Here is a 14,307-nt window from a genome sequence, read left to right as displayed (position 1 = left end):
TTGCGGCGGGGCCGACGGCGGCCGCAGCAGGGGCCGGGGAGCGGCTGCCGGCAGCGCTGCCTTCCCTGGGCCTTTGCTGCCATCCCCTGGCAGCCCGGCGGATCGGTGGCTTCGCTCCCCGCCCGGGGACAGCCCGATCCCCGGCGGCCGGGAGGGATGCGGGGGGTCTCGCTGCCCAGCCCTGCCCCCCTGCCGGGCGAAGGACGGGGCGGGGGGGGGGGGGGGGGGGAAGCACCCCCTTACCAGGGGGATATTGCCTATTTTTGGCCCTGCTGGGGAGTTATTTCCTATTTTCAGCTGTATTTTTTTCACCCACACCAAGCAACGCAATGGGCTCACGCGTGGGGCAGCCAGTGCCGAGCGGGGGCACGCTCCTGTCCCCCAGCCCCCTTCCCCTTGTCCTCACCTCCCCCTGGCTCCCAGCATCCACGTCCTTAGGAGTCCCCTTGCACCCAGCTTCACTCACAGCTGGAAAGCCCAAATCTGGCCTGACAAATCACACCCAAGTGATAAATGCTCCTTCCCTGCGTGGGTCAAGCTGCTTCCCCCCAGCCTGCCCCTTCCCACATCCTTGCTTCCCCAGCAGCGTGGCTGCAGGGGGAACTTTTGCCCCGCGACCCCCTGGCACTCAAGGGTTGCTTGCAGCCTCCCCAGGACCCTTGGTGAAGGTATGACAGCCACCCAGCGTGCCACATCCCTTCTCAGAGCAGCATCCCTGGCCTCCCTGCTGCAGGCAGCTGCCTGGGAATAGGTGCCCCCGGCATTTTGCCCCTGGGCAAAGCCCCAGGCAGCAAGGGTGTGACACTCCTGCCTGGCCAGGGACTTCTGCAACCCCAACCCCAGCCCGCCCAGCAGCACCAGCTCCATCTCAGGCCCCCAGCTCTTGCAGGCTGTAGGGAGATGGGCCCATGCTTGATCCTTCCTGGAGAAGCCCTCAAGCTTCCCATGGTACCCAGAAACAGGCATAGTTTCTCTTTGGAAGGAGTTTCTGGGTTGGGTTTCTTCCTTTGCATGAAGGCTCCATCTGGGCCATTTCGCTTCAGGGCAGATTTGGCTTGGGCTCCAAGAAAAGGGCATGAATTCAGCAGATCCCCTGTTTACATCAAGAGGTTCGAGGACTCCTAGTCTTGTTACCAGCTCCAGATCCTCTCCCAGCAAACAAAATTGCAACAAGAGTCCTACGCAGAGCTAGAACAAAACAAACAAACAAACAAAAAAAAAACAAAACAAAAAAAAACAAACCTAGAAAACACCAAGCAGTTTTTACAGTGGTTATACAAGCAGATTCACCCTCAGTAGCTGGACAGCCCTGAGAGGCTTCCAGCTCCTCACCACCCCGATCCTATACCAACCTATAGAGGGAAAATGGTCCCACGCCTCTTGCTGGATGCCCTTCCACAAGCGAAGACCAGGGATCCTCCGCAGCATCAGCTCGAGCCTTGCCAAGCTGTGGTAGGGAGGCAAGGGCCAGGCTCCCTCATCAGCAGGCTGGATCTCCCGGGGGCCATGCCCCTTTTTTAGGCTCCCATGAGCATCCCCGCAGTGCGGTCAAAGCAAGTATTCAGCACACTTGCCTTCCTAGGAAGGACTCGGGAGCAGCGTCCAAGCAGAGGTGGGAATTTTACCCTCGATGCCCAGCTCAGAGCTGGTCTTCAAGCCCACGGCAAAAGCAAAGTGGCACCTTCCCATGCCTGCCACTAGTGCTCCCACACCTTTCCCCCGCACACCTTGCACCCGGCAGGGCTCTGTCAGCTACAACCAGAGCGATGGCCTCAGGTTTGCATTTGCCACTCAGCCATCCCAGAGTGTTGCTGTTACCCAGCCAAGGGCTTGGCCGAGAGGACGTCTATGCTCAGACGCTGCTAACGCAGCCAAGGGCTTGGGCAAGGGCTGGGACAAACACAGCCCAACAAAGTCAGGTTTGCTAGGAGAAAAAGAGAAGAGACAGCAATAAAAAGGAGAAATGGGGCCAAGCAGCCTGAAGGATTAAGAATTTCATGCAGTTTGTAGCAAGGTAATGCAAGTCACCCTGGAGCAGGAGCACATCTACAGTATGAAAGGAACCTGTCAAAGCAGGAGAGCTTCAAGTCCCACAGCAAAGCCCCTTCAGCTGTGCACCAACAGGGCCTCACCAACACCACCCTGAGGCACGTCCTGTGCCATCTCCACGCAGGGCACGTGCCCTTAGCACAGGGCTCGAGGCCCTGCCGGCGGGAGGTGCTCCCAGGTCTGCCCCATCTGCTCCTCAATGGCGCTGAGCTGGGGCTGCATCAACTCCAGCCAAGACCACCTCTTCTCTGGAGGAGGTACTGACATGGGGAACTCTTACAAATAAGCCTCTGGACAAGGAGTACGGTTTTCCTGGTGGGTGCCTCACAGAGGCCAACACATCATTTGTGAGTTGAGTTACTTGACCAAGGCAAGATTTGACTTGAGGAAAGATTTTAGCATTTAAATACCGAACATCTATGCTTACCTGTTGTACGTCATCTCAGACCACAGCATTTGAACAGTTACCCCACAACGAACCCAATAAAATCTGCTTGGTAAAAGCCTATCCTCCCGTAAAGTGTCCAGTGTGGATCTGGAAAAGTTCCTACAGCTTTTTCATCAGAGTTTTCCAAGAAGGGATTACAAGTTGAAACACCGAGTACTTTATGTTGGTATTCAGGGTCACAATAGGAAAAAAACTTACACAGAGTTTTATACAAGTGATAAATCCACCAGAGTCAATCCCAGTCACTAACTCAGCAAAATCAACATGCAGCACATGCTGCTGACAGCTCACCAGGGCCGAGGTGCCACATCGGGCTGTGCACGCAACCTTTATCTCTGCAGCCAAGTTGCCACTTGTACCTGCTTAGTTACAGCAAACAGCCCGAGTACATCCAGGAGCAGGCTGTCACAACATCGTCCTACATCACCCAGCTCGTGCATCTTCACCAACTGCTCTGCTCAATTCCATTTGTTTTCCTGAAAACCTGAGCTGTTATCCTGCAAGGTGTCAGCCAACGGGGATAAAAAAAAAAAGGCAGCGATCAAGGAAGCCATGCACAGAGTTAACAGAAGGATAGTGGATTGGACATTTCAGAGCACCTCTCCTCCAGCTGAGCAGGAGGCAGGTCAACATAAGGAAGCCATGCAACAGCCAAGGCTAAGCCATCAGGTACAATGATGTTTTTCTGGAAGCTCTGGTGACACTGAGTTACTCATCTGCTCAACAAGACTCAAAACAGGATTGCTGAATTTCCTGGGGCTGCTCCCAAGCATGGAGCGAGGGATGTGCATGACACCCTGCAGAAATGCAGAATTACCGAATCCCAGGTTGAACTGGCAACACACAGACCCCACAAACAGCCACTGACAGTATCACTGCATCGATTCACAAAGCACTATATCAAGATTAAGGAAAAAAAAATCACACTCCCAAGCTGTATGAGAGTTTTAATAAAGCTTGCTAAAAGCTGGCTCAAGAACAGACACAAGGCAGGAAAATCAAATCTCCCAATAACAACTACTGGGGGTGCCCCAGTAGGTGAGCAAGGAGAGGATTTTGATACAAACCACCAGTTTTAAGGTGGTTAAGGGAAAAGGGGGTCAGAAACCTCTGCAATGGTAACTCCAGGTTCCCCTTCACTCCATCAGACCAAGAAATTAATGCTCCCCTCCCATCCCACACACTATCGTTGGCACTTTTTCCCATCTTGCTGCCAGCTGCAGTGGCCCAAGGCCAGCTTGTTCCTCTCCCCCAGCCTTATCAGCCCAGATGCCTCCTCCACCACTGAGACCAGGGAGCAAGACGCTGCCTGCTGTAGCTGGAGTTGTCTCCTGAGCCACCTCCAGCAGCTGGGGCTGGGTGAGGGCAGGACCACACCGTTTCAGCTGCACACAGGGACCACATAGGCAGATACGAGGGAAATTAGAGGTATGGTATTCATGGCTTCAGGACACCTATCATCTCATATCAGAGGAACTTGGAAAACACACTGGGAGGAAGAGTTTATGCTCCCCAGCAGCCAGTGCTCAGACAACAGGCAAAGCCCTGCAGCACGACACACAAACCATGCCCGCAGCCAGACCGCTGGCACCACAGCTTCGCACCCTGCCGCCTTCCCTCATTCCATGAGCTCGTCCAAGTTTAAGACTTTGGTCTCTGTAATGCGGTCCTGGTTACTCCACGCTCTCTTCCAAAGCTTTGTTTTCAGGGGTAGGTATTTCCCAACAACTCTGACACGATGCTTTACACGTTGATCTTGTAACAGCAACCTAAGAGTACACAGGTCCACAGCTCCCCTTGGTCTGTTGGGTCCTCTTATCAGTACCAACTTATGAAGGATATCACAGAATTCAGTATGTAAAAAACAAACAAAAAAAAAAAAAACCCAAAAAACACCAAGACTAGGTTGTCTTCTGGAAAAAAAAAAAAAAAAAGTCAAAGACCAGCAAGAAAAAAGCCCTACAAAATTTTCAGTCTTTGCAGACCATAAATTCACTCTTGTCAAAATGAAAAAGGTGATGAAGCAAAGCAGGCTCTCAGATCAGGGCAGGAGCACCATGGCACAGACTGCCCTCCATCAGGCTTTCGAAGCTGCTCCCTCTGTGTTTAGCTCCAGTTAAGAAAAAAATGCTTTTCCATCATGAGCACCATACGCCAAAGAGTTTTCTAGGGTAGAAAGTTTTAACAGCAATTCTCTTAGTTCATCTAACCAGCGATGCCATTCCAAGTCATTTAAGTTCCCTCTGTCTCACTGTTCCTGGCTGACCATCTACGAGAAGCCTGCAATCATCACCAGTACCACTGAATTATTTTGCACTGACAAGATCAAATACGGATAAACAATAAGACGTTACACAAACGTAAAGATCGGAGGACACATGCACAGAAGTCTATTCAAGATAACCAGAGAGGTTACAGAACCCACACCTCCCCTTAAGAAGCTCTTCAGGTGGAAGCAAGTGCAGGTCAAGCATCACAGCTGCCCATCCTGTTTCTGTCTTCTCACATAGGCCTTTAATTTTGGTCACTGTTGGATAAAGAATCAGGTCCAGCTAGACTTCCAGTGCTAATAAACAAGATTTCTCTTACATAGGAAGGCAGTGCAGAGCCTGAGACCTAACACAGTGACCAAACAAATTTGAGTTCCCAGCTTATTCAAAATGCCAAGTTGCATCTACACCCCATGACTTGGTCTTTCAATCCAATCCTTTGCAATTCCATCCTGAATCTGCTCTGCAGGCTCAGTGGACCCAGCGACTATCTACAAGAAGCTCCAGACCAGCAAGAGCTTCCATCAATGGGAGATGAACAACTTTTCCCCATAGATGGGGACAAGGAAGAAGTGTATACAGCTGAGCAACTCGACAAGATAAACTCATCAATAAATCTCTCACCGAGCAACTCGGAAACACAACAATAAAACAAAACCTGTGGATGTCAAACTGGAGCAAGAGTAAGCCACAAGGGTAAGTCACAAGTTGTGGGAGCCCCTGAACAGTCAGGATGGCTCTGGTTTCCTCCAATGCCACATGCCTTGTGCTCTTGCACCAGAGCTGATCCCAGCTTTACAGAACAGTGAGCCCACTGCAGCAAGGGCACAGGCATTAGCAGCAGCTTGCTATGAAATCAAAGCACCAACAAGCTTGTTACTAAATCACAGCTTCCAAGAAGGAAGAGGACAACGTTGGGCTTGGTGAGAGCATATGCATTCCTACATCAAGTAGACAGAAGACCAACAAGGCTACTCAGCATTGCCCACAAAGTACTGCCCATGTTCAGAGAGCAAGCCAGGCTTTGCAGGAAATTAAAAAAAACAAGATGAAGGTGACTGGAGACAGCTGAGCAGAGGACAGTGCAGAACTGGATCGTTGGTGAGAAGGGAGAGAGTAGCTACAAGAGGAAAGAAAATAAAATGAGCCAAAAAGTGGTATAAAAGGCACAACTAAAGCAAAAAAAAAAAGCAATCAAGCCACAGTAAGTTTAAGGGCATTATTTAATGGTGATCAAATTGCAACACATTACAACAGTACAGGTAGTGTTAGCATAGGTCTATTCACACACACTTCCAGGTGAGGGCAGGGCAGCGAGGCAATGGCTGCAGGAATCCCTCCCAAAGCCTCTGATCGCTGTTGCTCATGCAGGGGGTGGTCTCCGTGCATCCAGAAAGCTGGACAGCAGGGTTTTTTCCTGCTTTTAACCTTCCATCAGGTGCCCTCAACATACTTGTCCCTGTGCATTCCCTGTAGGAAACAGCTTCTGCCAAACCCCAAAGCAACTAAGATTTCCAACTTCAATCACAGACTTGCTCTAAGTCTACACAAAGGAGACAAGAAATGGAAGGAAACAATAACTGGGGTGGATGAAACTCTTTTCTAGCTATCTGTAGGAGACAGAGGTAGGCTTCCCTAACACTGAAGGGATGAGAGCAAAACTGCTCCAAGGTTATTTAAAGAGGACAGCCTTCCTTCTACTCCAATATACCATGGGGCTTTTGTTCTTGAGGAAGTGGCTTCGAAGCCCTGTCTGGGCAAGCAGGCATGCCTGGCGCCTAAGCCCAAGGGCTCCTCCGTCCGGAGTGAAAGTGCTGAGCATGTTCAGAGATGTTTTGTTATGTTATCCTGGTTCTTTAGAGCAAGGTGACATGAGTAAGTTTTAATTGCTTTGAACAGTAGTTTTCTTCTGCACCTCCCACGTAGCCAGGTCTTCTGCCATGTTCTCCCCTGCAAGAGCTGCTCAGGGCACAAGGAAATCCATCCTTAACTGGGCAAAGCACTTCCCATTACCCTTCTTTTAGGCTTCTGATCTTCTACTGTACATCAGAACTGGGAACGAGAACCACTCTAGCGCCATTTTGCTGCTGTGAATAGCAAGATGACCAAGACTGTCGGACAACGCAGCCAGGCATTTCTGTCAGCAGCTGCAGGTACCAAAAGCAAGGAAAGCCATGGCCTTTAGTGGCAAGGGACAGGTTACATTTTGCTTTACTGAGCACACTAGGGACACAAGATCATATCCAACTTAGTCTCACTGTTTTTACTACATCATTTGATGTGTGCAGATCAAACAGAAAAGTCTGTAGACACTCCAGTATGCACCTTACTTGAGAGCATTGGTGCAGCAAGGTAACACAAAAATACCACAAAAAAAATAAATCACTCTTGCATTGCCAAAAAGCTATTAAGGAAATGCAGCAGCACATGGTACTGAAGGACAAGCTAGATATTTCGAGCACAGTAACCAGGTCTCCAGTACCGCCCAGAATCAGCTCCATCCCAGCCTGTAGGTCCATGGATGTTGCACTCTAAGCCATGGTAACATTTAAGCTAACTGGCAACTCCTGCACACTGATGAGTGGCTACTCAGTATTGAGCTAGAAGAGTTTCTGAAATACATTGGATCACATTCTCTCATATGCAAGCACAGCACACGTACACAAACAGCCCCTGAAAACTCAAGTTACAGGCAATACACGCTGCAGTAGGTATACGCACTGTCAAATAATGCCAGCTGCTTGATAGAGGCAGTGGTCCTAGAAGATTTACATGCGGTACAGCTCACTGAACTTGGAGTTATTTGTCTTCTGGTGCACTCTGTTGCAGTGGACAGGCACAAATGAACACATGCAATGCAACCAGTCACAGTGTTTCAGCTTCACAGCGTTGCCAGAGCTGGAGGAATCTAAGCAGCCCAGCATTTATTTTTTTAATAAAACACATTTGCTTAGCACATGACACGAAAAAAGGGAAATTGCACGTACAGTCTACATCCATAGAAGTCCCAGCACAAAGAAAGCCATGCAAACTGAAGTAGTTAAAATACTAATTCAAGTAAAAAAAAAAAAAAAAAATCAGACAGGGACTGAAAAAGTTCATGACATGACAAGTTCAGAGTTCCTAGAAAGGCAACAACCAGAGGCCCTGGCTTCTTGTGCTGTTTTACATTAGAACATACACAATACACTGTTTCAAAAGAGCAAGTTTCTAGTCCCAAAAAAGGCTAAGCTAGATCAGGTTTTGAGTTAAATCCTAGAAAAAAAGGCTCCTTCATCTAGTTCACAGTACAACCCTCAACAACAAATGGTCAGCCCACACAAGGGACAGCATATGTACTCCCTACTTAAAGATCACCAGCCTTGCTTTTTACTATACCACAACTTTTGTCATGCCATCAAGAAAGTCTGATCTGTTTAAACACTGCTTTGCAAGTAAGATACAATCATCCCAACACAAGCAGATGTAATACAGTATCTAAGCTGAAGTTGCTACAACATTCAGGACTCTGTTTCAACTCATGTACGACCATGTTACTTTCCTGTCACCTAGCATATGCGACTTCTGCCCCACCAGAAAGGAAAATCATCCTCCTCAACTTCTACACTTGTTACTGCTCCCTTCTCTTTCTCTCCTGTACAGGCCCCTGATCTCCTCCAGTACCTGCCAGTGTCAAAAACCAGCCAAATCTGCCACAAAAACCATTTTTGGGTGGCTCACTTGTAAAGCAGTTGAGGGAACCCAAACAAGAGCTTGCTGCAAGGTCCGCAACCACTCCAACCCACCCCTCCTTGTACTTCTGAGGAAGCAAATACCTGCCGACCCCACGGCAGAAACAGGGGAGGACGACTCCACCACCGCTGATGTATGTTCTCTCCCTCGGCCACAGAGGGTCTAGCAGCAGCATCAGACTGCGTGTTAGAACAGTTTACTAAAAGGTAAGGCCAGACATGGTTAAAGGTTAACACAAAACCAAGATACACTAGCAGCCACCAGCTTACACTCTAGTTTTGACAATGCAGAAAGTTTTTACCCAGGGCCATGCTTCAGTGATAGGCCACGTACTGCTTTCTAAACCAATGGAGACACCAACGCTTTGTGGCGTAACACGAGTGCCAAGAGTTTAAGATGACCCAATAGCCAGCGCATATTCTTGCACACCGTGTTTCTCCCCCTCCCCAGTAGCCATCATCCCTACGTTGTCACTCAGCCAGGAAACATGGCCACATGCTCCATTTCTTTTCCAGTGAAGCTCTGCTCCACTGCTTTAGAGCTGCTTCATCCCCACACAGAAGCATCAGATTGCTAGAGTGGCAGTCTTCGTGCCTGCTGGAGATGCACACGTATGCCGGTTTCACCGACAGCTTGCTGCAGGACTCCAAGAAACACTGCTAACATTTACATCCAGGGGTGCATACACGAGGACATCGAGAGATGAGACAAGTGGAACAGATTTAGACCAAAAGCAGTGGACATTTATTCCTCATTTGTGCAAGAGTGTAAAGATGCATTTGAAAATGGATAGGACAGACCCCTGTGGCTGGAGAGCTGGAGGCTACAGCCTCTCCTTCATAGTCAATGGCTTTGTTTACAATTCTACTAAGAGGAGATAAACTTGCAGACTCACCTATTTCACACCAACGATGCTGGCAAATACACTTGTATACAAAAAAAAGTTTCAAACCACATTTTTCACTAGATTCAAGTGAAGACTTTGTTCAAAAAAAAAGACACATACAAGTACAATTTAAAACTGTATGAACATTTGCAAATGTTTAGTGCAAAGTAATTATGTAAAAGCTACATTTTATGAAAGTTTGTGCTGATGTGTTTGGTAGGTTGTTTTTTTTTTACCCTTTTACATCCATTATTTTAGTTACATAAGGTTTCACTTACCTACAGTACATATGCATTGTGTTAGGTCCCATGCAAGTGGGAATAATACCATTAGGCTTTGTAAAATGTCACTCATTCTCACTTAGTAAACTGCTTGTTTGGTTTAACAGTCAAGTTCCTGGCACACTACACATCCTGATTTCATGTAAGTGCTTAAGTTTATGTTTGTCTTGTTCAGGTGCATAGCCTTGTGTGATGCAAACCAAACTGCTTCATGACTTCCAAATGCAACCATTCGTGAATGCAAATGTTTTAGAGAAATCCACCATTAGTTTTAGCCTATAACAAACTGCTCTTTAAATTAAAAGCCTATTCACACAAAGTTATATGTAATGACTGTAGTAATCAGTTTATTACACAGATTAATCATTCTTGAACGTACAAGCTCCAGGGGAGCAGTTGGGTCTTTAAATATACACAAGTTTTCTGTCAAATGGATTTTTACCCTTACATCCAGAAAGACCTAAGCAGTTAAAAAACCTAAGAAAAACAAGAGCTATTAGCTATGTATTAACTGAGAAACCACATACAAACCAAAAAAGTATGAAGGAGGGAAGAGAGTTGAAACAAATCAACATCACTTGATGCACTAATAGCTCCAATCCATTTAAATGTTGACCGGTTAAACTTAGACCTTAAACACAGGATGTGGGTACAGTTTATCTCATTGGTCATAACATTTACCTAAGGTGTAGGTCCTTCAGAATAAAATGAATACAGAAACAGCTTCAAGTTCTTCACCTTGCTTTTCATAACTGTTATGAGTTTAAAAGGATTCCACTTAAAATCCTTCACAGATCAGCACTGCCCCTAGAAATATGAAATCCACCATAACTCTCCCATTCACATTTTATTACCCAATTTAAATCAACAAGGAATGCTTTTAGGCTCACAAAGTTATGACTGAAGAACCAGCTTTTCACACACACACTTCTCTGCTAGGAGTCAATGTTGGTACGGGGAAATACAGTATTTCTATTTTGTTGTTCCAAGTATGTACAACACGCAGCACTGCTGTATCAGGTAAACATGTGCACAGGGGAAGATGAGGCGTGGGCTCATAGAAAGCAGTCAAATGGAAATCAAAAGGACTTTCTCTTTCAGAGTTCCCCTATCTTTATTTGTAGAGGTTATCCAATAATTTCTTTAATTACATCGCATACTTCTGAGTCCATTCCCGAGCTATTCTGTTGTACCTGTATGTATAAAAAGAGGATTTACTTAACATAACATCCAAACAGTATTTTGACTCCAGCAGTCTAGTCTACACATGGCATGAACTTACATTCTCTCCAGTAGTATCATGAAATTGTAAAATTTAAGAGCAAACTGAAATATTAAGGAAACTAAGGAAACAAGAAAGCCCACAGTACTTCATGGAAAAGAAATAACTAGTCATATTTACAACAGGAATACGAGATCTTTGCGATTCAAGCCACAAAACAGAACTAGCACAGGTCTGCGGGGAAAGTATTTTCAGGAAGTCTTTACCTGCACCTCCTCCAGCCCTCAACTGCTGCATCCCTGGGAAAACTATTACTGCAGGTTTTAATTTTGGCATTCTGGAAAAAAATAGGTGATGTTTTCCTCCCACTCCATTCTTCTTCTTCTCTGCAAAAGTTAAGCCTAGTACCTACTAGGCTGCCAAACCCCAACAGGCTTGTTTCATGCTACACATTGGATTTGGCTACTTCGCTGACTATCAGGACACAATGATTTGTCCACCAGAATTTTTTTTTTTTTATTCTGAAAGCATAATATGTCCCTTTTCCCAAGCCACCTGTAGCTTTTGCACCCAAATACTCTTTATAGCCAGAGCCACTACTAGAGGAAGCTCAGGATACTTATGTAAAAGAAAGCAGTCATTGTGATTAACAGTACTGATAAAAGCTTATTTCTGACAACAGAAGGCAAGTTGTTCTTGTTCTACGGAATTTGTAGAAAAAGCATAAGGCGCTTCTAGGAAGAAGTTTCCTAGTTATATACATCGGCTAGGTTCTTGTGCTGGAATTTGGTCTGTAGACAGCGTTCTTTAGCTTAAAGAATCTGGCAATCCACTCATGAAGGCGAGAGCATTTGTTACTTCACTGTTCTGAGACTACTCAAGAAGCAAGTCCAGTTATGTTTAAGCACAAAATTTATTTCCCTATTTTTGGAAAAAATAGGAGAGAGTCCTGCATACATTAAGTGCAGTCAGTCACTGTTAGCTGCATCTCAAAATACACACTGCTACTCTTGCAGCTCATTAAAAACACGATGGATGAACTTCTCTAACACTGCTTCTCAAATATGCAGTAGAGTAAGCAAGTTTGTGGATCATTTTCCCTTCCTATCTTGTTCTCATCAGATGACCATGTAGCTTCAGAAATTAAGACTACTGATCAGATCTGGAAGGGAACAGTGAGGTAGAAAAGTCTTTACAACAGTCATTAAGCTGCTGCTTTTAAAGTGCTCATTAGTGCTGGAGTTCTCTCCCTTCTTGCTGTTTACTTCATAGAAGCTTGGAGTCCTCCCACCCCACCTCTATACCACTTGTTCTTCCCTTGTGTTGTCAAATGAAGATGAAACAGGGTATTTTTGTTATTTCTTTGCTTGTATGATTCCATCACCACTAGCTAGCATGGAAATATTCTGTCACTAGAGAAACTTGTTCTCCCTCTGCTGGTTATGTAGAATTAAAGCAGGCAGTGAAGGCTCTTAAAAGCTGGTCACATCTAACTCAAGAGCTCCATAGGAAACAGATTTGCATTGTTCACTTCACATTTTCATTAAATCAAGCAAACCTGTAATTAACAGCTACAACACTAACAAAAGACCATTGTATGGAATAAAAATGCAGTAATAAAACCACAGAAGTACAAGGCCTCTATATCCTTCACTTCTACTGGCATATATACCTTTTTCCTACAGCAGTGCAATGCTGTTAAGATAGCTGTACTACAGATCCTAGGAAAAAGCTCTAAAAAGACCACAGTTAAAGTGAAAAAGGCAAATCAAAAGTTCACACTCTTTTCCAAGAAGCAGGTCCTTTCAGTTCCCCTTTACTATTTAAGTGTGGATTCTGCTCTGTCAAGGATGTTACATGGTTTTTGGCTTCCATACTCACTTTTCTCTATCTGTTTTGTAGATCCGTGCAATCTCAGGCACTAAAGGATCATCTGGATTGGGATCACACAACAGAGAACAGATGGACAAAAGTACTAGGGAGAGAAAAAAAAGATACTGAATTAGAGTTGAAGTGCAGCTGAATACACCTGTAGAAGTCAGCCCACCCACTTTCTTCCCCTCTAGCCATTAGTATTAGCATCATTTTTTTAAAAATGCCAAGAAGCAGTAATCCCACATGCTTCAGCCATGTTACTTTGAACAAAAATCGTTACTATTTAACTACACAACTTTGCATGACCACAAGTTTTTAAATATCACCACCACAACTGGGAACCTCCTGGAACAGGTCTATCTGATAACAGCCTTAAATCACAAGGCAGAAGTGTTCCATCTGAAACCGTACCTGAAAGCTTTCTCAGAAAGCATCCCTGCTTTTGCACTTGAAGCACAGCTTTTCCCTAAACCAGACAACCTCATTGTTAATGACTTGCAAAAGCACTAACCGAAAGTCAAACGACAGACAGATCCAACTGAGATGAAGGAAGCATGAGCTGCTCACAGATACTTAAGTACTGTTTAAAAAATGCTAGTCTTGCAGAGAATTAAGAGGCTTTATCCAATTATTTTCTGAGCATAAGGTAGGCTGAGATGGATTAACTGTAGAATAGTATTCAAAATGAGTCAAGAAAGCACAGCTTACCACACTCTCATCAACTTTAAAATTTCAGTATAAATAAATACTGTATATATCCCAGAAGCCACATCCCACTCATATGATGCCGCTCAGCATAGCGTCAACCTTCATCCATAAAAGGAGTCAGGAGACTGCCTGCAAAGCTACAAATAGCACGTGCACATTCCTATGTTCACACCAAAGCAGAAGAGATGAGAAGGCACTAATTTATAAGCAAGGCATATTGGGACAACACTACATGAGGCATGTCAGGGATGTCTTGCCCCCCCTAAGAAATGCCAAACGTTCCTTTGTATTGCTTTCTCTCAGCCTGTTTTAATCAAACATTGCCACTCCATATGTCCCTTCACCAATAGCAGCAACAGCAGAGTTGTCACAGTGCACCCTCCAAGCAAGTTGGAGATGACAGCAGTTAGAAGGCACTAAACACAAATCTGTTCAAACTTCCATTGGTTGCTACTGTGCTGGGGAACAGGAGGCAGAGCTACCGTGCTGAAAGACATAAGCTGAAAAATAAAAGAGAACAGCACGCATTATACTATTCTGTTTGGGGGGTGGGGGGTGTGGTTTTTAAGACAGTTTAAAACAGAGATCACAAAACAAAGAACAGCTAGATACAGCCAGAGAAAAAGGGGAGAATAGGTCTGATATTCATAGAATCATTTAGGTTGGAAAAGACCCTTGAGACCATCGAGTCCAACTGCAAACCTAGCACTGCCAAGTCCACCACTAAAACATGTCCCTAAGCACTACAGCTACAGATCTTTTTAAAAACCTCCAGGGACAGTGACTCAACTACTTCCCTGGGCAGCCTGTTCTAGTGCTCAATAACACTTTCGGTG

General features: G+C 45.6%; 1 protein-coding gene across 5 annotated transcripts in view; it reads right to left on the bottom strand.

The window, feature by feature from the left end:
• Positions 1 to 6,047: 6,047 nt before the first annotated feature.
• UBE2D2 (ubiquitin conjugating enzyme E2 D2) overlaps positions 6,048 to 14,307 on the bottom strand; it is a 33,647-nt gene continuing 25,387 nt past the window's right edge. For 3 of the 5 annotated variants that reach the window (XM_082324383.1, XM_082324380.1, XM_082324381.1), the window contains 2 exons: positions 12,770 to 12,863; positions 6,048 to 10,859 (listed from right to left, as the gene is read on the bottom strand). In XM_082324383.1, the coding sequence (XP_082180509.1) occupies positions 10,814 to 10,859; positions 12,770 to 12,863 (140 nt within the window). In that variant the 3' untranslated portion in view covers positions 6,048 to 10,813. The remainder of the gene's footprint in view (positions 10,860 to 12,769; positions 12,864 to 14,307) is intronic. The other 2 variants (XM_082324382.1, XM_082324379.1) reach the window with 2 other exon arrangements.

The sequence above is a fragment of the Platalea leucorodia genome (genome assembly GCF_965183815.1).
Source record: "Platalea leucorodia genome assembly, chromosome: 11".
Lineage (NCBI taxonomy): Eukaryota > Metazoa > Chordata > Aves > Pelecaniformes > Threskiornithidae > Platalea > Platalea leucorodia.
The sequence above is the reverse complement of the archived record's forward strand: the minus strand, read 5'-3'. Positions and strand labels throughout refer to the sequence as shown.